Source organism: Vipera berus (assembly GCF_964194415.1).
Source record: "Vipera berus genome assembly, chromosome: Z".
In the NCBI taxonomy this organism is placed as follows: Eukaryota; Metazoa; Chordata; class Lepidosauria; order Squamata; family Viperidae; genus Vipera; species Vipera berus.
Window position 1 is genome coordinate 24,860,073 of NC_138205.1, and position 21,357 is coordinate 24,881,429.

The 21,357-nt window shown below is 35.0% G+C and overlaps 2 protein-coding genes across 2 annotated transcripts; both read left to right on the top strand.

Annotated features, from left to right (window-relative positions):
* Window positions 1–6,464: 6,464 nt before the first annotated feature.
* On the top strand, window positions 6,465–7,397 carry LOC308678740 (olfactory receptor 14A16-like; the record flags this gene model as incomplete). The annotated part of the gene is made up of 1 exon (XM_081345972.1): window positions 6,465–7,397. The coding sequence occupies one exon, from the start codon at window positions 6,465–6,467 to the stop codon at window positions 7,395–7,397; it is 933 nt and encodes a 310-aa protein (XP_081202098.1).
* Window positions 7,398–18,331: 10,934 nt separating this feature from the next.
* Window positions 18,332–19,276, top strand: LOC308678741 (olfactory receptor 14A2-like; the record flags this gene model as incomplete). Its single annotated transcript, XM_081345973.1, has 1 exon — window positions 18,332–19,276. The coding sequence occupies one exon, from the start codon at window positions 18,332–18,334 to the stop codon at window positions 19,274–19,276; it is 945 nt and encodes a 314-aa protein (XP_081202099.1).
* Between the last annotated feature and the right edge of the window lie 2,081 nt (window positions 19,277–21,357).

A 21,357-nucleotide genomic window follows, 5' to 3' on the forward strand; every position in this document is an offset into this window, starting at 1 on the left:
GGTTTACAACATGGCTCGTGATGTTTCTGGAAAAAAAGAATAGGGCAGTTATTGTATTTTGAATTTCATCCTAATTTTTTACTTCTCTGATTTATTTTTTTATTTAATTTTTGGCTATACCAGGTTTTTAAACCCTTATTTTTACAAGAAACCTGCAAAGGATCATTACAGCAATAAATAAGCTCATGTTAAAAAGAATTGTAGAAGCACAGGTCCTCAGAATGAATAGAGCAGTAAGAATTAGAGGGAGTTGAGGTCAATGCAAAGCTCTTTAAAAGTACATGAAAATTTATTTAATAATGTTTTTAAAATAAATAATTTAATTAAATATACATATTTCCATTTCTAAACAATTACATGGATTTGATTCAGGTTTGTTTTCAATGACCAATTCTTCATCAGATGCTATTAACTAGTTATAATAAACCAACTATTCAGTCACTAGGGCAAATATTTACTTACGTATTTGATCTGAGGGCCAATAAAATATACAGTTAAAATAACTCTGTCCCAGCCTAAACCCATAGTTGCAGTTTACCAGAATAATGTAATTATAAATATCCAACTTAATGGGACATTAGGTTGTTGGACTGTGTTCCAATGCCAAAATTAGCTTCACATTTGAACAAACAAAATTCATAAAAGCAGTTATATTTACTTCAAGATTCCTGAATTATATTTTTTACAAATGGACTCGTACAACAGCCAAAATTCTAGGGTTTCACAACATAAAATTATAACATATAAACTTACTTATATGTTTATAAATAATTTCAGTGTAAGCAGAAATTATGATAAAATTAATCTTGGTTTATAATGGTTATTACATTGGCAATCTGAATTAATTAACAGAAGTAACAGACATGTTAGTTCTGATGCTAAATTGAAGATTCAAACTTTTAAAAAATCTTTTAGGTGTTTTGCCATATTTATAAATATTAATAAACATGCACAAAGGCAGAGTAATATAACAAAGATAAATACATTCCTCAGTATATATTTAGAATCCTAACATTTATGTTTATTTTCTGAGGAAGCCAGTAATAGTTTTACTGTTTATTCAGTAAATATACAGAAAGCTTACACATTTTCCTTCCAAACAGGATTTTATTTGTACATGATACCTTTCAATTCCCAGCATTAAATGTTCATCTCATCTTAAATAATGTTGCTAAATTTCTCAGACAGAAAAGGTTAATAAAGAACTGAATTTATTAATATCTCTCATCTCTTGAGTGATGTCTGCTTATCCAACAGGGATTTGGTTTATCTAAACGATTTATCAAGATTCAAAACAAGCAAATCCTGTAAGGAAATATCATTTTTAAAGAAAATGTTCTGTTTTTCAAATGAAAATTTATTTTTAATTTCTGTGTGTGGTTTTATCATAACTATAAGGAATTAATAAAACAATAACAGTATACTAGTACTCTGCTTTGAAAATGTCTTGGAAAATGTCCAGATTTCAATTAAAAGTTCTAACTTCTAACAATATAACAAGAACAAAACTGGTAAATACCAAACTTTTTTTAAAAAAAGTTATAGGTATTATAAAGAACACAAAGTTTATAGAAGAAAAAGAAAGCAAAAATTAATCCTAAAATAATAATTAAAAAATGTTTTTTTTTTGAATTTTTAAAATTGCATTATTATGGTTGGTCACAGAATCACCCACATATTTATACTGGATCTGGTATTTTTATTGAATGCTTCCCCAAAACCTAGGATATGCAAATTTTATTTAATGGTGTTAAAGATATTATCACAGGATGTAAACTGTTCCAAATCAAGCTGTCTTTGGGAATAGACTGATGGTGACTTTGTCAATGCTGATGGTGTTCAAGTGGTGCTCCAGATAGTTTAAGATTGCACCCAAGATACTTAATATTATTGGCACTATTTTTGTTTTCTTTTGCCAGTCATTCTACTTCTATTGGCGGGTCTTTGTAGTTTGTGATTTTCTCTACTTCTTTTTCTTCTATTCTGCTGTCTCCAGATATGACAATGTCCATTATCTAAATATTTTGTTTTTCTTATCAACAATTTATTTATTTATTTATCATTCATTCATTCATTCATTCAATTTTTATAGCTGCCCATTTTAATCAACAGTTCTGGGTGGCTCACAGTTCCAAAACTGTCAAAACAAATAAAACAATAAAAAGAAGTTTAAAACAACAAAAACATGCAAGTTAAAGATACACAGTGGCAGGGTAGTTATTCAGTTAACAATAAAAGTAAGAAATGGGGCCTTTAACAGAGGCTCAGGAACTCAGCCAAGTTTTTAAAACTAATGAAAGGCTGATGCAAGCTCTGCTGTTTGGAGTGCAGTTGCATGTACCAAATACTGTTTTTACATATGTGAAAGAGACAGCTGTGCAAGAGAATTACATTATATTAAAAAGAAATGACTATTCTAAAGTAATTTGATTCCAGGACAGAAAACATGGCAAATGAACCACTTGATGACCTGACAAATATATTTTTGCCTTTATTTCACATAAAACCTGGACTGGTAAAAATTTTGTGAAAGTTATAAATAAGGAAGGTGAATATTTTCATTATGTGAGACAGATGTTTCTAAAAATCATTTCTGTTTTAATATAATGTGGCTATCTTGCATAGCTGCCACAGCAATTTCATGTTTTCATGTTTCTTTCATTGTGAAGTATAGTCAACAGGTATTGAAGAGTCTACGTTACCATTGTATAAAAACAGAAGATATTATAAAACATGATAGATTAAGGGCTGACATGGTTGCAACCATGCATCTGAAAATCTATAAAATAATAACAATAGCAATAGCACTTAGACTTATATGCCACTTCATAGTGCTTTACAGCACTCTCTAAGTAGTTTACAGAGTCAGCATACTGCCCCCAACAATATGTCCTTATTTTACTACCTTGGGAGGATGGAAGGCTAAATCAATCTTGAGCCAGTGAGTCTTGAACTGCTGAACCTCTGGCAGTTTGCAATCAGCAAAATTAGCCAGCAATACTGCATTCTAAACACTGTACCACCACATACATCCAAAAATGTTCACGGAGCAAAATCTTTGTTATCCAGTGTAATTAGAATAAATATAGGCTTATCATATGACATTGGCTAACAATATTTTCTGTTTTGCAAAACTCAGGTAATAGATGCTCTCATATAAGATTCCCTGGTTTCAGGAGATGTGGTTTACTGATATATAATACTATATATACCTTGGCCAATGGATCTCAATGGAAGGTGATACAATAAAGGAAATTGAACAGCATGTTAAATTGTCAGATTGGCAGGCATTTGGCAAACTAAGCATAATTTTCAAGCCTCCCCCTATGCCTGAAGAGAAAGGTTTTCAATCAATGTGTGCTACCTGCTCTAAGATATGCTGGTAAAACATGGACACTAACATCAAGAGCCGTGGAAAGATACATGCACTGCATTACAAGACAAGATTGAAAGACCTGCACATGAATTAGAGAAGAAATGAACAAACAATATCATCAAGAGAATTAAAGGATTGAAATGGAAATGGGCTGGTCACATAGCAAGAAGAATTGATGGCAGGTGGACCAAGGTAGTCATAGAATGGATCCCATTTGATAAAAAGCATCCACAAAAGAGAAGTAAAACAAAATGGATTGACAATATCAGTAAATATTGCAAGCCCAATTGGCAAAAGAAAGCTGAGGACTGAATAGGTTGGAAACATTCAGAGGAGGCCTTCATCCTGCAGCGGATAGACAATGACTATGACTATGATGATGATGATTATGATGATGATGATGATGATGATGATGATGATGATGATGATGATGATGATGATGATACAGGTATACAGGCTGCTACAACATTATAAGTAGCCTCTAGCCAAGATGGAATGTTCTGCAGAATAGGAAATTTTATCATTTTTAATTTAACTATTATATTTACTTATAATAATATCACAATTCATCAAATTATGAACATTCCATTGCTAATGGCACCATGGTATATCTATGCTCTCATTTTTGTTCTGTTATTTCATGCAGTCCACAGAGTTCATATCTTGTACTGCAATTCAGATTGTTTGGTAGTTTCCCAGGGTTGTCATTACTTTGTCAGCTTTATTCCATTCCCTCTCTTTCTCTCTTCTATGATGTTACATTGTGTTACATTTGTTATAAATTCCCTTGATACATGGTTTATTTGAAAAAAATAAAAAGCTTTCAGCATACATTGGCACATGGATTAGTGTCCTTTGCTTGAAGTGACTACTGTATATGAATTAATTATACTATGCAGTAACCTTTTCCAGTCTAGTGTTTTCCAGATATGGAAATAAGTTCTTGACATTTCAGTTCCAACACTTTGAAACCTATTGCCTTTGGGATATTATCAAAGTGAAATGTGTATTTCTACAGGGCTTCAACAAAAGAAGGAATTGTGAACCACTGAGTTTCTCCTATAATGATCACAGAAGAGAGTATGTGAATGGTTTCATCCTAATTAGGATTCTTTGACATATATAGTTGCTGTTTCCTTGCATTCCAATCCTTTATGGGGAAATGAACTCATAGACCTTCAGTTTACAGACTATAGACAATGTGCTAACTTGAGGAATTATTCTGGTCCCATTGCAGAAAGTTAAAAATAACATTTATAAAAATTGTAGATTCCTTTCAAATCACAGACAGGTGAGTTTCATCTTTGGTAATCATGAATTTATACTGATAATTGCTAAAATGATTTCCCTGCTTTGTTACATTTTATGCTAAAGTGAAAGTTGACAACCATTCTGCAATAGTACTGAAGTTAATTTAACACAATTCAATTTATTTAAGATATATTGGAAGGATTTAAAGTAGGATCGGGAATACAAATACTATTGTTGATTAATAAATCTATTGCAGGCCTTTAGTCATCGGGTTGTATTATAGTGGAACTATAATCAGAAAATAACTTAGTTATTTTCCCATAGTCTTGAGGTTTTTTTGGAGCACTGAGATCAAATTTACAAAGATATAGTAAATTTATTTCGTATAGTTTTCTGTCAAGTGTAGCACATTTTCCATCTCTAGGAAAGTATGGATAAAAGTACATAAAGTTCTTGCTTTACTGGAAAAATGCATAAGTGTCATCTTGTAATGAAGTCCACCAAGCAAAAATGTGTAAGTGATTTATTATATTTCTGCATGCGATAATCTCTTGCTAAATTTCTTTTTTTTCTTATATAACATCCCTGGAATATTTCTGAAATCCTTAAAAAATTATAGATATTTTCCAGATTAATTAAATAATCTCTTCATCACTTTGTGAATTATGCTGATATATCTATTAGAAAAAAAAATCCCTATCATTCTAATCCTATCTGGTTTGATGTGCCACCTCAGGTATAGCATTTTGATGAGTGTAATAGTAGTGATTAGTATATAACATTAGTAAACAACATCATTACTGTTTCTTTTTAAAAAAAATCTTTTATTTTTTCATTGATGTACAGATTATGTTTAAGTAGCAGACATATTTCAAACAAATTTAGCTACCTTATAAAATGTTGTTTGCAAAGCATATTTAATTATAATTCAATAATGAGATTTTTAAAAAAGTGACACTAGTCACTGAGTTGGATAGCAGACTGCTCTAATAGCAAATCATTTTAATATATACTGGGTTATGATTTTTTTAAAAAAAAAATACTTTGAATAAAAGTTGAACAGTCAGATCAAAAAGCCAGATCAATGAAAATGTTATTTTTCATTAGCAGACTAAAAATATCAAGCTTTAAGAAATTAAATATATTTGTTTGGAGGTAGAAATTTCTATCAAAGTCATTCTTACACATTTTTTGCAAGACTAATTTTACCACTGGATCATTTAAATGTTATTAAATCCAATCATATATTTATTAATCTGGTTTACATGACACATCTTCAAATTTGAGATTGGATATCCTATCTAAATCCAGTTATCATAATTTTAACTACGATTTCTAAAAAATACTTTCTTAAAAAGCATAATTAATACTCCTCTATAAAAAGTAACCTTGTGGGAAGATGGGCTGCAAACAAATGTAATAAATAAACAAAAATAAAGGAAAATAAAGAATTATAAGGAACCACCACACCACCATAATTGGGCTATTCTAGCGTCTCTGTCTTCTGGTTTATATTTTTACATTCATGGATACTGAAATATTGAAAAGGGAATATGAACAAGGAAGAACAGCTTTCTCCCACTTCATTTCAGATATATTGATCTTTTTCACAATGTTTAATAATACATGAAGAAGCCAGTTACCGGTACTTATAAAAATCAATAGTTACAACTTAATTTATTTTATGAAAACATTACTAGAAATCCAAACACTTGTAGACTTTAATTGATTTGTCAATGTTTCATGGCAAGAAGAAATTACAATTTAACTGTAAAATTACATTTTCAAAAAGTTTTATTTTGTTTCTTCCCAGGGACAGAAAATATCTCATGAAGCAATGAGCAATCAAACAATCTCTGGATTTCTTCTTCTTGAATTTACAACAAATTCAGAACTTCAGATATTGCATTTTGTTGTGTTCCTAATACTGTACTTGGGAATAGTTATGGCAAATGTTCTTATAATCTCTGCAGTAATTTTTGACAGTCACCTACATTGGCCCATGTACTTCTTTCTAATGAACTTGGCCATACAAGATATTGGTCAGGTTTCAACCATTATCCCCAAATCTATGATCAATTCTCTCAAGAATACTAGATACATTTCTTATTTTGGATGTGTTGCTCAGGTTTTTTCCCTTATCTTTTTCATGCAGTCTGATTTCTCTCTTCTCACAGTCATGGCATATGATCGCTATATTGCCATTTGCAAACCTTTACATTATGAGATGGTGATGAGTAGAACACTCTGCAAACAAATCATTGCTAGCACATGGATAACTGGTCTTCTTTATGGATTAGTACACACTGCAGGAACATTTGCAAACACTTTCTGCTCTAATGTTGTCAATCAATTTTTCTGTGAAATACCACATTTGCTTACTCTTTCCTGCTCAGACTGGTATTTTCATGAAATTTTAATTATTTTATTAAGTTGTAGTTTAGCTTTGGTTTGCTTTACCTTTGTCATTCTCTCTTATACAAAGATTTTGATTATAGTGTTGAGAATTCCATCAGTTCATGGGAAAAAAAAAGTGCTCTCAACCTGCCTTCCACATCTCACTGTATTTTCCATATTTGTGTCAACTACAATGTTTGCTTATTTGAAGCCGAACACTAACATTGAATCACATCTGAATTTGTTATTTACTATTATATATTCTTTAATGCCCCCATTACTGAACCCAATAATTTATGGTCTGAGAAACAAAGACATCGGACTTGCCTTAACAAAACTATTAGGTTTCAAACCTTCTTCAGAAAAAAAATAACGTCAGTTTTTCAGCCTAATATGTTAGAGGCACTATTTATTGCTAAGTAAAGGAATCCTTCATATTTCTGCTAATTCTTCTTTAATGTGATTAAACCCAATCTGTTAATACAGCTAAAGGTTGCCATTGGCTTTTTTTGGGCTGCCATAGCATGCTGCTCATATTTAAGTGGTTGTCTACCAGGACTCCCAGTTCCTCTCACAATTACTGCTGATGAGTCCCATATCATCTATTCAATACCTGTGCATTTTGTTTTTCCTAATTGTAAAACCTTCTTTTTTCATAACTGAATTGTATTTTATTGGATAGGCCCAGTGTTCAAGTCTCTCAAGGTCCTTCTGGATCTTGAAACTAACTTCTAAAATGTTGACTATTCTCACCAGCTTGGTGTCATCTGAAAATTTGATGAGTTCCTCTTTTATCCCCTCATCTAAATTATTATGGAGATGTTCAAGAGTATTGAGCCTGAAGCAGAACTTTGGGTTACCCCTTGCATGCATCCCTTCATGTAGATGTAATCCCTTTGAGGACTGCACATTGAGTGTAGTTGATTAGCCAGTTACTAATTCAATTGGTGGTGATGCTGTCTATCCCACAAGTAGGTTTTAGTCTACTTTGTCAAAGTTATCTTAAAGCAAGATGGGCAGTCTATATATTAAATTAATAAATAAATACTATGTCAGCAGCACTTCACTTTTCCACTAATTTAATTACTCTGTTAAAGAATGCAATAAGGTTTGTCTGGCTTGATCTGTTTTGGATAAACTCATGTTAGCTTCCAGTAATTTCTTTGCTTGTTTCTAATTGTTCACAGATCAGTTGCTTAATTATCTTTTCTAGAATTTTCCCAGGTATTAATGTCATTAATGATTGGTCTAGTTTCCTGGATCCAATTTTCCCTCCTTTTTCAAATATGGGAACCACATCAGCTCTTTCTGAGTCTTCTGGTAGTTCTACAATGCTCCAGGATCTTTGAAAAATATACTTCAGTGGTTCTAATATCATTTCTACCAGCTATAGTTATGGCATGTGGTTGTAATAGTCTATTGGTGGTTTCTGATATGTTTTTGATATGTGGCAGTGTTATTATTTTCATAGCTTGTGTTGATTGTGCCATATCGGTTTGAGTGTTCAAGCACTTTTTGATAAAATTACATAGGTATCCATTTTGTTGGAAGATGCTATACAGACAATCTCTTTTATTTTTCTGATATTCAGGATTGCTTCAATGTATTTGTGCTCATCTAAATAGCTTCTTTTGTAAAAAGTTGGATTTTATACTGTAGTAGAACACTTGGTTGGTGTGGGTAGTTTAATGATAGATATCTGTTTCTAATTTGCCATCACTGATGAGGATATCTAGGAAGAATATTGTTGGTTTCTTCTTACCTTGTTAATTTCATTCCTTTGTCAATGTTGTTACAATGCATATTTTATGTATTATTGTGATATAAGATAAAATTACTACCAGGAAGCCATGCTGGTCAAATACTGAAATTAAATTTCTGATTGATTGCATGAAAATTCTCCCCAGCAATGAGATTTGTGGTTTCTCCCATCTTATTGTGTCTTTGTAACTTTATTCCACAGGTTAACATAGTTATAAATTGTAAGTCATAATTATCATAGTGATACCCTTCTCAATCTTAAAATCCATTTTATTTATCAATTCTGTTTGATAAATATGTTCATGTTTTTATTATCATCTTTGCCTTCTCTATATTAACCTTGACACCAGCTAACATGCCAAATTCTTTAACATTTCAATTTCTTTAAAGGACTTTGAGGTTTTAAAGGTAATGGGAATAACTATTGTGAATCAATAAAACAACAAATGGAAAAGTGAAAGAACTGCCAAACAATACTCTTTTGTCATGGTGTTGCAGTAGTAATTTTTCTGTGTCAAACCTGAACTACTTAAAAAATATACATTAGTCAATTGGCGACTTGTTCAGAAATCTCCCATATGAAAAGGTTGTAGCCAAATACATTTAGAGTGGAAATTTTTGATGACTGAAATACTATTCCTTTACCAACAAGATAAAATGGATTTAAACATCAATTATTCTTCTCACCTGAATTTTTCAACTCATTAATCAACATAAATTAAATTATTCAAGTTAAGAACATTATATTATCAGAGCAATCAATTTCTATTAATCTTTTTTGCTCTTCGTCCTACAGAGAGCACAGAATGCCAAATCTTACTTATTAGAGTTCTTGCTTCTGGAATTATCTCAAGTTCAAGAGTTACAGATCTTACACTTCTCCCTCTTCCTAGCAATATACATTATCACATTGCTGGAAAATATTTTCGGCATCATTTCAATTGTCGTTGACCATCATCTGCACAAACTGATGTACTTTTTCTTAATTATAATTATAATTAGTTATATAACTTCCATTTTATCCATTATACTGAAATCTTTGTTGAATTCACCCATGAGCAGACATTTCATTTTGTATTCTAAATATGCCATTCAAGTTTTCTTTTTCTTCAATGAATCTGAGACCTGTCTCTTAACGTTAATGGCACATTACCATCATGTTGCTATTTGCAATCTTTTAAAGTATAAAGCAATAATGAACACTGGAGACTGTATTAAAATGGTAGCCATAGTGTGGATAGCTGGTTTTCTTTATGCCATATTTCACACAAGCAGTACATTTTCAATAACCTTCTGTTCAAATAAAGTTGACCATTTTTTCTGTGAAATACCTAAGCTACTGAAACTTTCTTCCTCTGACCTATACCTAGTTGAAGTTGTTATTCTTGTAGTGAGTTCTAGCCTAGGGGCGGATGCTTTTTCTTTACCTCTATAAATTATGTATGGATCTTCAGAATTGTACTTCAAATCCCTTCTGTACAGTGGCAGCAAAAGGTCCTGTCCACTTGACTTTGACATCTCACTGTTGTTTTACTGTACATTTATATTGCTTTCTTGTCTTTACTAGACATCCCAGCAATAGTTCATCTTATTTAGACTTAGTTTTTGTCATAATATGTGATTATTTCTCCTATGATGAAGTCATTCATTTATAGGATTAGAAATAGAGTTTCACTTTGTCTCATGTAAATTCTTAAATGTTAGAAAACTGTATAGTGCTCTTTCCATGTTTGTTCAAAAATTATTGGGAAAATTATCTTTTCCAAAACACTTCTCACTGCATTATATGTATATTTCATAGTTTATTCTGCTATATAGTACAAATTCTTTGTAGGCATAGCTACTGTATTTTGAGAGGAGAGGAGAGGAGAGGAGAGGAGAGGAGAGGAGAGGAGAGGAGAGGAGAGGAGAGGAGAGGAGAGGAGAGGAGAGGAGCTGTCTCATCCCAATTACATTGACTTATCCCACCCAATGAAGCAGAGATGGCATGCTGTGAATCCCATTAGTCAAATAATTTTGACCAGGATGTAGGAGAAGATTTTGTTGTCCTCGTCCTTTGGGGCATTTTTCTCACAGAAGTGAGGCAAGCCTCCACACTAATAGTTTTCTCAAAGAATATTAAAATACAGCTTTTCCAATTAACATGGGATCTTAAGATTATGATGTGACCTGGGAGATAGCTGGTGGTTTTAGGGCACCCCTCCATCCTTCAGCATTCTGATTTTTTAAATCTTGATTTTCACTTTAACTTCTAAATCTTGTTTTTAATTCTGTTTTAACTATACTTTTTAATCACATGGTTACATTGTTTTGTTATACTGATGTCTACTACATCTTGTAAGATATATCAGGGTGGAAGTTGATCTACAGGGGGCTAAGACTTTGTTTGATATTGGGAATTTATGCCATAAATGAAGATAAGACAGCATTTTATAAAAGACTGAGAGATAAACATTTGAATTTTCATATGAAAATTGGTGTCTCCTAGGGCAGAGGTGTCAAACTGCTGGCCCATGGGCTGGGTGTGTCATGCCAAAACCACACCCACCCCAGCTCCAGCAATGAGGCAAAAGTTGTGATACGTCACATGTCATGTGATGTGGCAAGTTTGACACCCCTGTACTAGGGGATGAGAATATTGTGGTTTCTCCACAGAATCAATTTAATTGGCTCCTGGCAAAGCTTTCTGAAAAGCAAGAACTGGACAGAAGGTATAATGAATACTATCATATCTAGGTTACAGATAATCCTTGACATACAACCACGATGGAGCCTTCCAATATATGTCATGGCAACCATAAATTGAGTCAATCACATAAATGACCCAATTTGATGACCATTTCTGTGGAAGCTATTAAATGAATGCCATGGTTGTTAAGCTAACCCCCTTGTTTGCTATGATGTGCTTTTGGCAAAAACTGAAAGTACATTCTGATTTTTGACAAAACCATTGAAAACAAGTATATGTGACCGTGGGATGCTGCAAATGGCCATAATACAGTCATGTTGCTGAGTGTCCAAAGTGCAGTCATGTGTTCAGTTGAACATCCGTAAGAACCTTGAAGGTTGAAACTCCTTTTTTGCAGATAAGTTGACATTGAAAACAGTTGCTAAGTAACCAGTTGTAAGTCAAGGTCTACTGCACTCAGGTTCTTGAGTAGAGGGTTTTTTTTCCCCTTTGGGATGGTTTGCAGAATATTCACTGGCATTAGTTTTAGCTGTAGTGAGCATGTCAGCATTGGGGATGATTGCAACTATACATCTGAATTTATACATATCTCATTAATCTATATATGTCATGTCTCATACAGTATAAGGGATGTACACTCATCCTATAGACATGTTTCTTTTAATAGGGATCAGATTAATATATCTGTGGAGGAGAGATATTAATAAGTGCTTGCATGGAAAGCATTTGTTACATTTGAAAGCATAAATAGAATGTTTGATATTGTATTTGGGAATAACTCATTTCTATTCCTATCTATTTGATGATTTCTTTTGTGGTTCGCTTTACTTGTAAAGGTAAAGGTAAAGGTTCCCCCGCACATGCGTGCTAGTTGTTTCTGACTCTAGGGGCCGGTGCTCATCTCTGTTTCAAAGCCGAAAAGCCAGCGCTTGTCCAAGGAAGTCTCCGTGGTCATGTGGCCGGCATGACTAGATGCCAAAGGCACATGGAACGCTGTTACCTTCCCACCATAGTGGTCCCTATTTTTCTACTTGCATTTTTACGTGCTTTCGAACTGCTAGGTTGGCAGAAGCTGGGACGAGTAACAGGCGCTCACTCTGCTACGCGGCACTCAGTATTCGACCTGCCAAACTGCTGACCTTCTGATCGACAAGCTCAGCATCCTAACCCACTGAGCCACTGCGTCCCTTTTCCCTTTACTTGACAAGTTTCCAATTGAAATGATGCCTCCATCTTTTCTTTAATGTATATGCTACCCCAGCATTAATGTAATAATAGACATACCAAAATCTTCAAAATGTATTTTGGTCTGTGTATATCATGAATCAAGCACTTAAAAATCTATATATTACATTATAATTGTGTTGTGTTGTGTTCTTCTATAGTTTACTATATTGTATTATATTGTAATCCCATCTACATGAGCGTCCCTTGGAAAACAATCCTCAAGCTTCAACTGGTCCAGCTTTGGTGACCATGCCTTGTGAGCTACACTGGTTATCAGTTTAGTTCCAGGTATGATTCATGGTGCTGGCCATTAAAGCCTTACATGCCATAGTGCCTGATACATGATACGTGAACTGACATTTGATTCAGATGAGTTGTAGTGTTCTTTGATCTGAAGTGGGTAGAACAGTGCAATGTCCTATGATTAATTTAAACATTTTTTTTGTTTAAGTGTCAACACTGGCACTGCTGGGGCACAAAAAGAACACTGTAGAAACAAACTGGGGTCTCTGAAGCAATGAAGGACCAGAAAAATTCTTATTTGTAAGTGGAATGACATTGCTTATGTGGATTTGCGGCAGGAAGACCAAAGCAATGAGAAACATGTGAGAGTACTTGGACTGTTCAGCATTAGTTCCCAATGATTTTCTGCCTTTCTAAACCTTGTTGAGCTTGAAATTGCTTTACCATGGTTATTAAACAAATAAGGAATACCTGAAAATGAGGACAATCTAAAATAAAGACGTACACATGTATAAAGAAGTGGGCTGTGATTTGGGTTTGTGATCTTGGCTCTTTACACACATGCACACATGCATGCACACATACACACAAACACACACTGGGTAAGACATATTCATTTGAGAATGGATTCTCAACAACAAATTAAATGAAAAAGAGAGGACTTATTGTTTCTTGGTCTTTGCTCATAATTCTACAAACAAAAGCAAAACTATATTTCACTTGAACTTGATTTTAAAGAGGCAACGCTTCATTGAACAGCTGTACTGTAAATTTAGATCACAAATCTGATTGAGATAAACAATTGTCAAGACTCTTCTGCTATTTTTTTTAAAAAAAAAAACATTGGAAGCATAATCACTTTTAACCTAAAAGTCAAAGAATTTTTTGCAATTGAGAAATAGCTTTTTGATAGAATAATTTTCTGCTGTAATGTTCGCTAATATTTAATTGGGAATTACATTACCATGGTAAAAGTCAGCAAGAGAAATGAAGTGATTGTCATGACCAATTATATTTTTATAGTATGGATTGTACTGTGTAGAAAATGCATAGCATAGGATTATTATTTTTTAACTCTGACCCTAAATGTGAAAAACATACTGAAAGCAATTAAGGGATGAGGCAAAGGGACCTATGAATAATTTAGCCCAATAAGTTTATCAATAACAAAAACTAAGTATAGAGCAAGCTTTCTTTTAACGAGGAACTATTTCTAATTATTTGTGATGGACTCTTGGGTATTGAAGTTGTGTCAAAGAAGCTGAAGCAAACATGATAACACTAGCTGCAGATGCAGCAAATCCTTTAAATTCCATATTGATTGGAAGAAATAATACTTAATAATGTGGCAACTTTCAAAAGAATCATAAAAATGCTTCAGTGAACAAAAAGGCATTGCTGAGTTACCAAAACCAACATTATCCTAGAACTGCAAATAAATCTTAGTGAAATTTGCAAGTAAGGTACATTTATAATTTATTATTTTTCTTGTCATCAATCACATCACAATATAATGGTCAAAACAAAATACAAGAATGTTGTTGGTTTCTCATCAGATTTTATGTTTGAATTGCATATCAGATTTATGGACCCAGGTGTGGCTGCTTCTTGGTCTACGAAATAACTCTGAATTTGATAAATCAAATTACTCAAGTTGGACTATGACCAAGCAAAATAGGGGTAGAGGATATTGAGAGGCAAGCGGGCTTAAGGAAAGCTCCATCATTTCTGTCTCCAGACTATATTAGACACATTGTTATTCCTGCCAGTTATCTTAGCCAGTTGGAGACAATGAACCACTGGAAAGCATTTTTGCTTTCATAGTGCCATGCACTTCCATCGGTTGTCCTGCACAGTAAATCTAAAAAGATACATTGACTATAAGACTTTGTTCCTGTGACCCAGGAGAGGTGGAGACCATTGGGCATATGCTCATAATTCATAGATATCCTTGCCATTCTGACACTGCTTATCTCCAGTTGCTGCTTAAGGATGAACAGACTGTGATTACAGTGCAGATGGTTAGATTCTGCACAGCAGCACTGGGGATTAATTGGGAACATGTGATTAACCCACCATAGCTATTTCACACAACTAATGCAGTAAACCCTTTTGTATTACTGCTCTTTTGTATTTTAGTATTTAATGACTAAGGGTCTCACAGTTTAAGGATTGATATTATAATATAGTTAGTCCAAGCTGTGTTTTGCTCATGTGTACCTGACAAATTGGATGCCAAATTGTGATTTTAATATAGATTTTGTCCATTATTTATTATTTTATTCTAGAATTTTTAACTGGATGTGTGTGTGTGTGTGTGTGTGTGTGTGTATATGTATGTGTGTGTATGTGTGTATACATACACACACACGCACACACCCCTAACCTAAATAAGGTTAACCATTCTGTTCAAAAATTAAACATGCTGAAAATTAAATCCTGACTGATTACATGAAAGTCTGCCCAGCAATGATTCTCTCATCCTAACATGTCTTTATAACTTCATTCCATGTTTTAATATACGTATTTTGAAATTACATACAATTCATAACTACCATATGATATTCAGCTTTGTTACCTTCTTTCCAATATTAAAATTTATTTTATTTATCAATTGTGTTTTATCTTCTACTTTCATACTTTTTATTTATATCTTGTCTTCTCTTTATTAACCTTGAAACATGATAATGCACCAAATTAATTAATGGTTCAAATCCTTTTAAAGGATCTTGAGGCTTTAAGGGTGATTTTTTTTAACACACATTAATCGATTTGTCATCTTGTTCAGAAATCTCCCATATGTAAATATTATAGCTATATACATTTAGAGTGAAAATTTACAGTGTCTGAGTTACTGTTCCTTTACCAAAAGGCAAAAACTGATATAATACTAATAATAATAATAATAATAATAATAATAATAATAATAATAATAATAATAATAATAATAATAATAATAATAATAATAATAATAATAATAAAGTTGGAAGGAAGCTTGGAGGTCATCTAGTCCAACCCCCTGCTCAGGCAGGAAACCCTATACCATTTTAGAGAAATGGCTGTCTTAGATCGAGGTTGCTTCTCTCCTTGATTAGTTTACAGCCATTGCTTTTTGTCCTGGCTTTGGGCGCTTTGGAGAATAGCTTGACTCCCTCCTCTTTGTGGCAGCCCCTGAGATATTGACACACTGCTATCATGTCCCCCCTCATCCTTCTCTTCATTAAACTAGACATAACCAATTCCAGCAGCCGTTTCTTATATGTTTTAGTCTCCAGTCCCCTAATCATCTTTGTTGCTCTTCTCTGTACTCTTTCTAGAGTCTCAAAATCTTTTTTACATCGTGGTGACCAAAATTGGATGCAATATTCCACGTGTGGCCTTACCAAGGATTGTAAAGTGGTATTAATACTTCATGTGATCTTGATTCTATTCCTCTGTTAATGCAGCCTAGCACTGTGTTGGCTTTTTTTGGCAGCTGCAGCACACTGCTGGCTCATATTGAAGTGATGGTCCACTAGGACTCCAAGATCCCTCTCACAGTTACTACTATTGAGCAAGGTACCCCCTATACTATACCTGTACATTTTGTTTTTCTTGCCTAAATGTAGAGCCTTACTTTTTTCACCACTGAATTTCATTTTGTTAGATAGCGCCCAGTGTCAAGTCTGTCCAGATCCTCCTGTATCTTAAGCCTATCTTCTGGAGTATTGGCTATTCCTGCCAGCTTGGTGTCATCTGCAAATTTGAAGAGTTCCCCATTTATCCCTTCATCCAAATCGTTCTAAAGCATTGGGCCCAGAACAGAGCCCTAGGACACCCCACTACACACTTCCCTCTATGTAGATGGGATTCCATTGAGGACCACACGCTGAGTGCAGCCAGTCAGCCAGCCAGAAATCCATCTGGTGGTGATCTACTGTTCTGTACCAGCCTACTACCGGCCCTGCAGAAAAGGCAAGGACAACCCGTTTACAAAAAGGCAAGAGGCTGGAACTAAGCCTGCCAAATTTATTGACACAAAACAGAGCAAACAGAGCAAAACCAAAACACGAACCATGAAACAGGAGCTATTCAAATGGTTGCCTTCAGCAAACAGCCCTCCCACACATTCCCCTTTTAAACAGTTCAAGGCGTGGCTTCTCTCTGCCTCCTTCCGAGGTGCCCCATTGCCTTCCTCTGTTTACTCCTGATTGACTGCCTCCTGCGTCGGGCGTCCTTGAACAGGGCCACCTGTGGGTCATCTTCATCCACACTGTCAGGCTCACACAGCTGGGTCTGCATCGTAACCAGATGGGAGGGGCCTGGCTGAGGGCTCTGCAAAGCCTCAGGGCTGTCCTTTGCAGGGTCTCCAACACCCCCTCCTCCTCCTCTGAATCGTCCGACCCAACTGCCGAACCCACAGGCTGACCCTGTAAACCACCCTGAGTCCTATGGGAATAGGGCGGTATACAAATCCAATAAAATAAATAAATAAATAAATAAATCACAACATCTACTTTATCAAATGCCTTACTGAAGTCCAAGTAAATTATATACACAGCATTCCTCTGATCCACTAATTTTGTCACTTGGTCAAAGAATGCAATAAGATTTGTCTGGCATGATCTGTTTTTGACAAACCCATGTTGACTTTTAGTACTGACTTTGTTTGCCTCTAGGTGCTTGCTGATTCGTTGTTTGGTTACCTTTTCCAGAATCTTCCCAGGTATTGAGGTCAGGTTGATAGGTCTGTAATTTCCTGGATCCATTTTTCCCCTTTTTTGAAAATGGGAACTACATCAGCTCTTTTCCAGTCCTCTGGTAGTTCCTCAGTACTCCAGGATCTTTGAAAAATATAGTTCAGTGGTTCTGAGATCACATCTGCCAGTTCCTTGAGAACCTTGGGGTGTAATCCATCTGGTCCTGGTGATTTGAACTCATCTAGGCTGGACAGGTGCTCACTTACCATTTTCTTGCCTATCTTAACTTGTGTTTCTATTCTGTTTTTATGGCATTATTTTTATAGGTTGGTCTGTTTTTTTCCCTTTGTGTAAAGACAGATGTAAAAAATGAGTTAAATAGTTCTGCTTTCTCCCTATTGCTTGTCACCTTCTTGCCTCTTTCCCCAACTAATGGATCAATCATTTCCTTCACTTTTTTCTTGTTTTTTACATGTTGAAAGAAGCTTTTTTTTTGTTATTGTTGACTTTGGTTGCAAGCCTCACTTTATTTTGAGCCTTAGCTTTCCTCACTTCACTTTAAACACCACTTGTTCTGTTCATCTGATTTTTTAACTCATTAGTTAACATAAACTAAATGATTAAACTTAAGAGCACTATATTATCAGAGCAATGTGTTGTTGTTTGTAAACTAATCCTTTTTCTTCTTCTTCCCACAGATAGAACAGAATGTCAAATCTCACCTCCAATTCTGGATTCATTCTTCTGAATTTTTCTCAAGTTCGAGAATTACAGATCTTATATTTCTTTTTGTTTCTAACAGTATACCTGATCACCTTACTGGGGAACTTTTTCACCATCATTTCAATTGCTCTCGACCATCACCTGCACACACCGATGTACTTTTTCTTAATGAACTTGGCAATTATTGATATTGGTTCCATATCATCCATTATACCCAAATCCATATTGAACTCACTCATGAACAATGGTTTCATCTCTTATTTTGAATGTGCCGTTCAAGTTTTCTTTTTCTTTTTCTTTGATGCATCTGAGATCTGTCTCTTAACAGTGATGGCACATGACCGTCATATTGCTATTTACAATCCATTACAATATGAAACAATAATGAACAGTGGGGTCTGTATTAAAATGGTAGCCATTGTGTGGATAACTGGTTTCCTTTATGCCACATTGCACACAAGTGGCACATTTTCAATAACTTTCTGCTCAAATAAAGTTGACCAATTTTTCTGTGAAATCCCTAAACTACTGAAACTTTCTTGCTCTGACCTATACCTAGTGGAAGTTGTTCTTCTCATAATGAGCTCTAGCCTAGGAATGGGATGCTTTATCTTCATCATTACAAGTTATGTCTGGATCTTCAAAGCTGTACTGCAGATCCCTTCTGTAGACGGACAGCAAAAGGCCCTCTCTACTTGTCTCCCACATCTAATTGTAGTCTCAGTGCTCATTTGCTTGGCTTTTTTTGTCTATGTCCGACCTCCCAGCAATAGTTCATCTTTAGACCTAGTTTTTGCCATGATATATGTAATTTTTCCTCCTATGATGAATCCATTCATCTACAGCATTAGAAATAAAGAGCTTCAGAATGCCTTGTGCAAGTTCTTAAACCTTAGGAAACTTTTCCACACTTTTTCCAGGTTTTTCTAAAATTATTGGGCTGGTAGAGTTTTCTTTTCCAAACTGCCCTTCTCCCTATATTATATACTTCATAGTTTATTTTAAAATATACCTATTGTTTGTTTGTAGGCACAGCTAATATAGTTTGGACAAAAATAAACAATATTAATTGTACATAATGTGAAAAATGTGAAAAAGAAAGGAATGGGGAAGACGGGAGAAGAGAAGAAAACTTTTGTCAGGCAAGTTATTTTCTATTTTATTTTTTTATTATTATTCTATTCTATTCTATTCTATTCTGTTCTGTTCTGTTCTGTTCTGTTCTGTTCTGTTCTAGGTTTACATTTACATACTTCCACAAGTTGCTAGTTCAAAACTGAAACAATGCAGCATAATTCAATACAATCAATTTAATAAAATACAATACAACATTTTATATGTTTAAAATAACACCAATTATTTTAAAGGATGTTATAGTATATTTTTAGGGACGCGGTGGCTCAGTGGGTTAGGACGCTGAGCTTGTCGATCAGATGGTCGGCAGTTTGGCGGGTCGAATCCCGAGTGCCGCATAACAGAGTGAGTGCCTGTTACTCGTCCCAGCTTCTGCCAACCTAGCAGTTTGAAAGCATGTAAAAATGCAAGTAGAAAAATAGGGACCACTACAGTGGGAAGGTAACAGCGTTCCGTGCACCTTTGGCGTCTAGTCATGCCGGCCACATGACCACGGAGACGTCCTCAGACAAGCGCTGGCTCTTCAGGTTTGAAATGGAGATGAGAACCGGCCCCTAGAGTTGGAAATGACTAGCACGCATGTGCGGGGGAACCTTTACCTTTACCTTATAGTATATTTAGGATAGGGGGGAAAGGGCAGAAAGAAAAGAAGATTTTAAAACAGTGCATGATTTTTGACAAATCACAATGGTAGATCTAGCAAGTTGATCGTTTATTTGTTTGGTTTTTTCCCCCTTAAGCATTAACATCAGTTTGGACAATCATTTGACAAAGAAGAAGAATGCTATCCCACTAGGGGTTTTTTTGGATTTTTTTTTATTTCAGTAGCTGAGTTTTAAATTTCGATAGAAAACAAAGCAAGGATCTCAGAAAATATTCCAAAATGGTTTATCAAGTTCTTTGATAATATTTGTTAGTCATTTTTCCTGTTATTGTATTAAAAATGAACAATTAATATTTATCCTAAAGAATGTGTACCAGATTTTTCTCATTCATCTCCACTATGAAATTCAACCTATGTATTAGTTTTATTCAACCTGCAAAAAGAAACTATTTTTTCAGTACTAAAATAATTACAAAAAAATATTCTTAGATTAAATAAATAAATGTTATTATGTTTAAATGGCTGACTTGACTGAAGTATTTGTATTTGTATTTGTATTTATTAAATTTGTATACCGCCCTTCTCCCGAGGGACTCAGGGCGGTGAACAGGGCACATATAAATAGAGGATACAAAAATTAAAAAAGAATTAAATAATCGCCCAGATAAAACAGTAACAATATAAAAACCCAATTAAAAAACCCTAACTTCCCCCATCAGGCCAGGCCAGCTTGTTCAAATAAATGGGTCTTCAGACTGTGTCGGAAGGAGCGAAGGTCCGGTGCCGTCCGGAGCTCAACCGGCAGCTGGTTCCATAAAGCCGGAGCGCCCACAGAGAAGGCCCTCCCCCTGGGGGCCACCAGCCAACATTCTATGACCAGGGGCACCCTGAGGAGGCCCTCTCTGTGGGAACACACAGGGCGGAGGGAAGTTGACGCCGGCAGCAGGTGGTCCCCAAGGTACTCCGGACCCATGCCATGTAGGGACTTAAAGACCATTACCAGAACCTTGAATCTCACCCGGAAGACAACTGGTAACCAATGTAGCTCGCGGAGCAAAGGTGTAATGTGGGAGTACCGGGAAACTCCCAAGACAACTCTCGTGGCCGCATTCTGTACCAGTTGGAGCCTCCGAGTGGTCTTCAAGGGAAGCCCCATGTAAAGAGCATTGCAGTAGTCCAGACGAGAGGTCACGAGCGCATGAGTGACCGTACACAGGGCATCCCGGTCCAGATAGGGCCGCAACTGGCGCACCAGGCGAACCTGGGCGAAAGC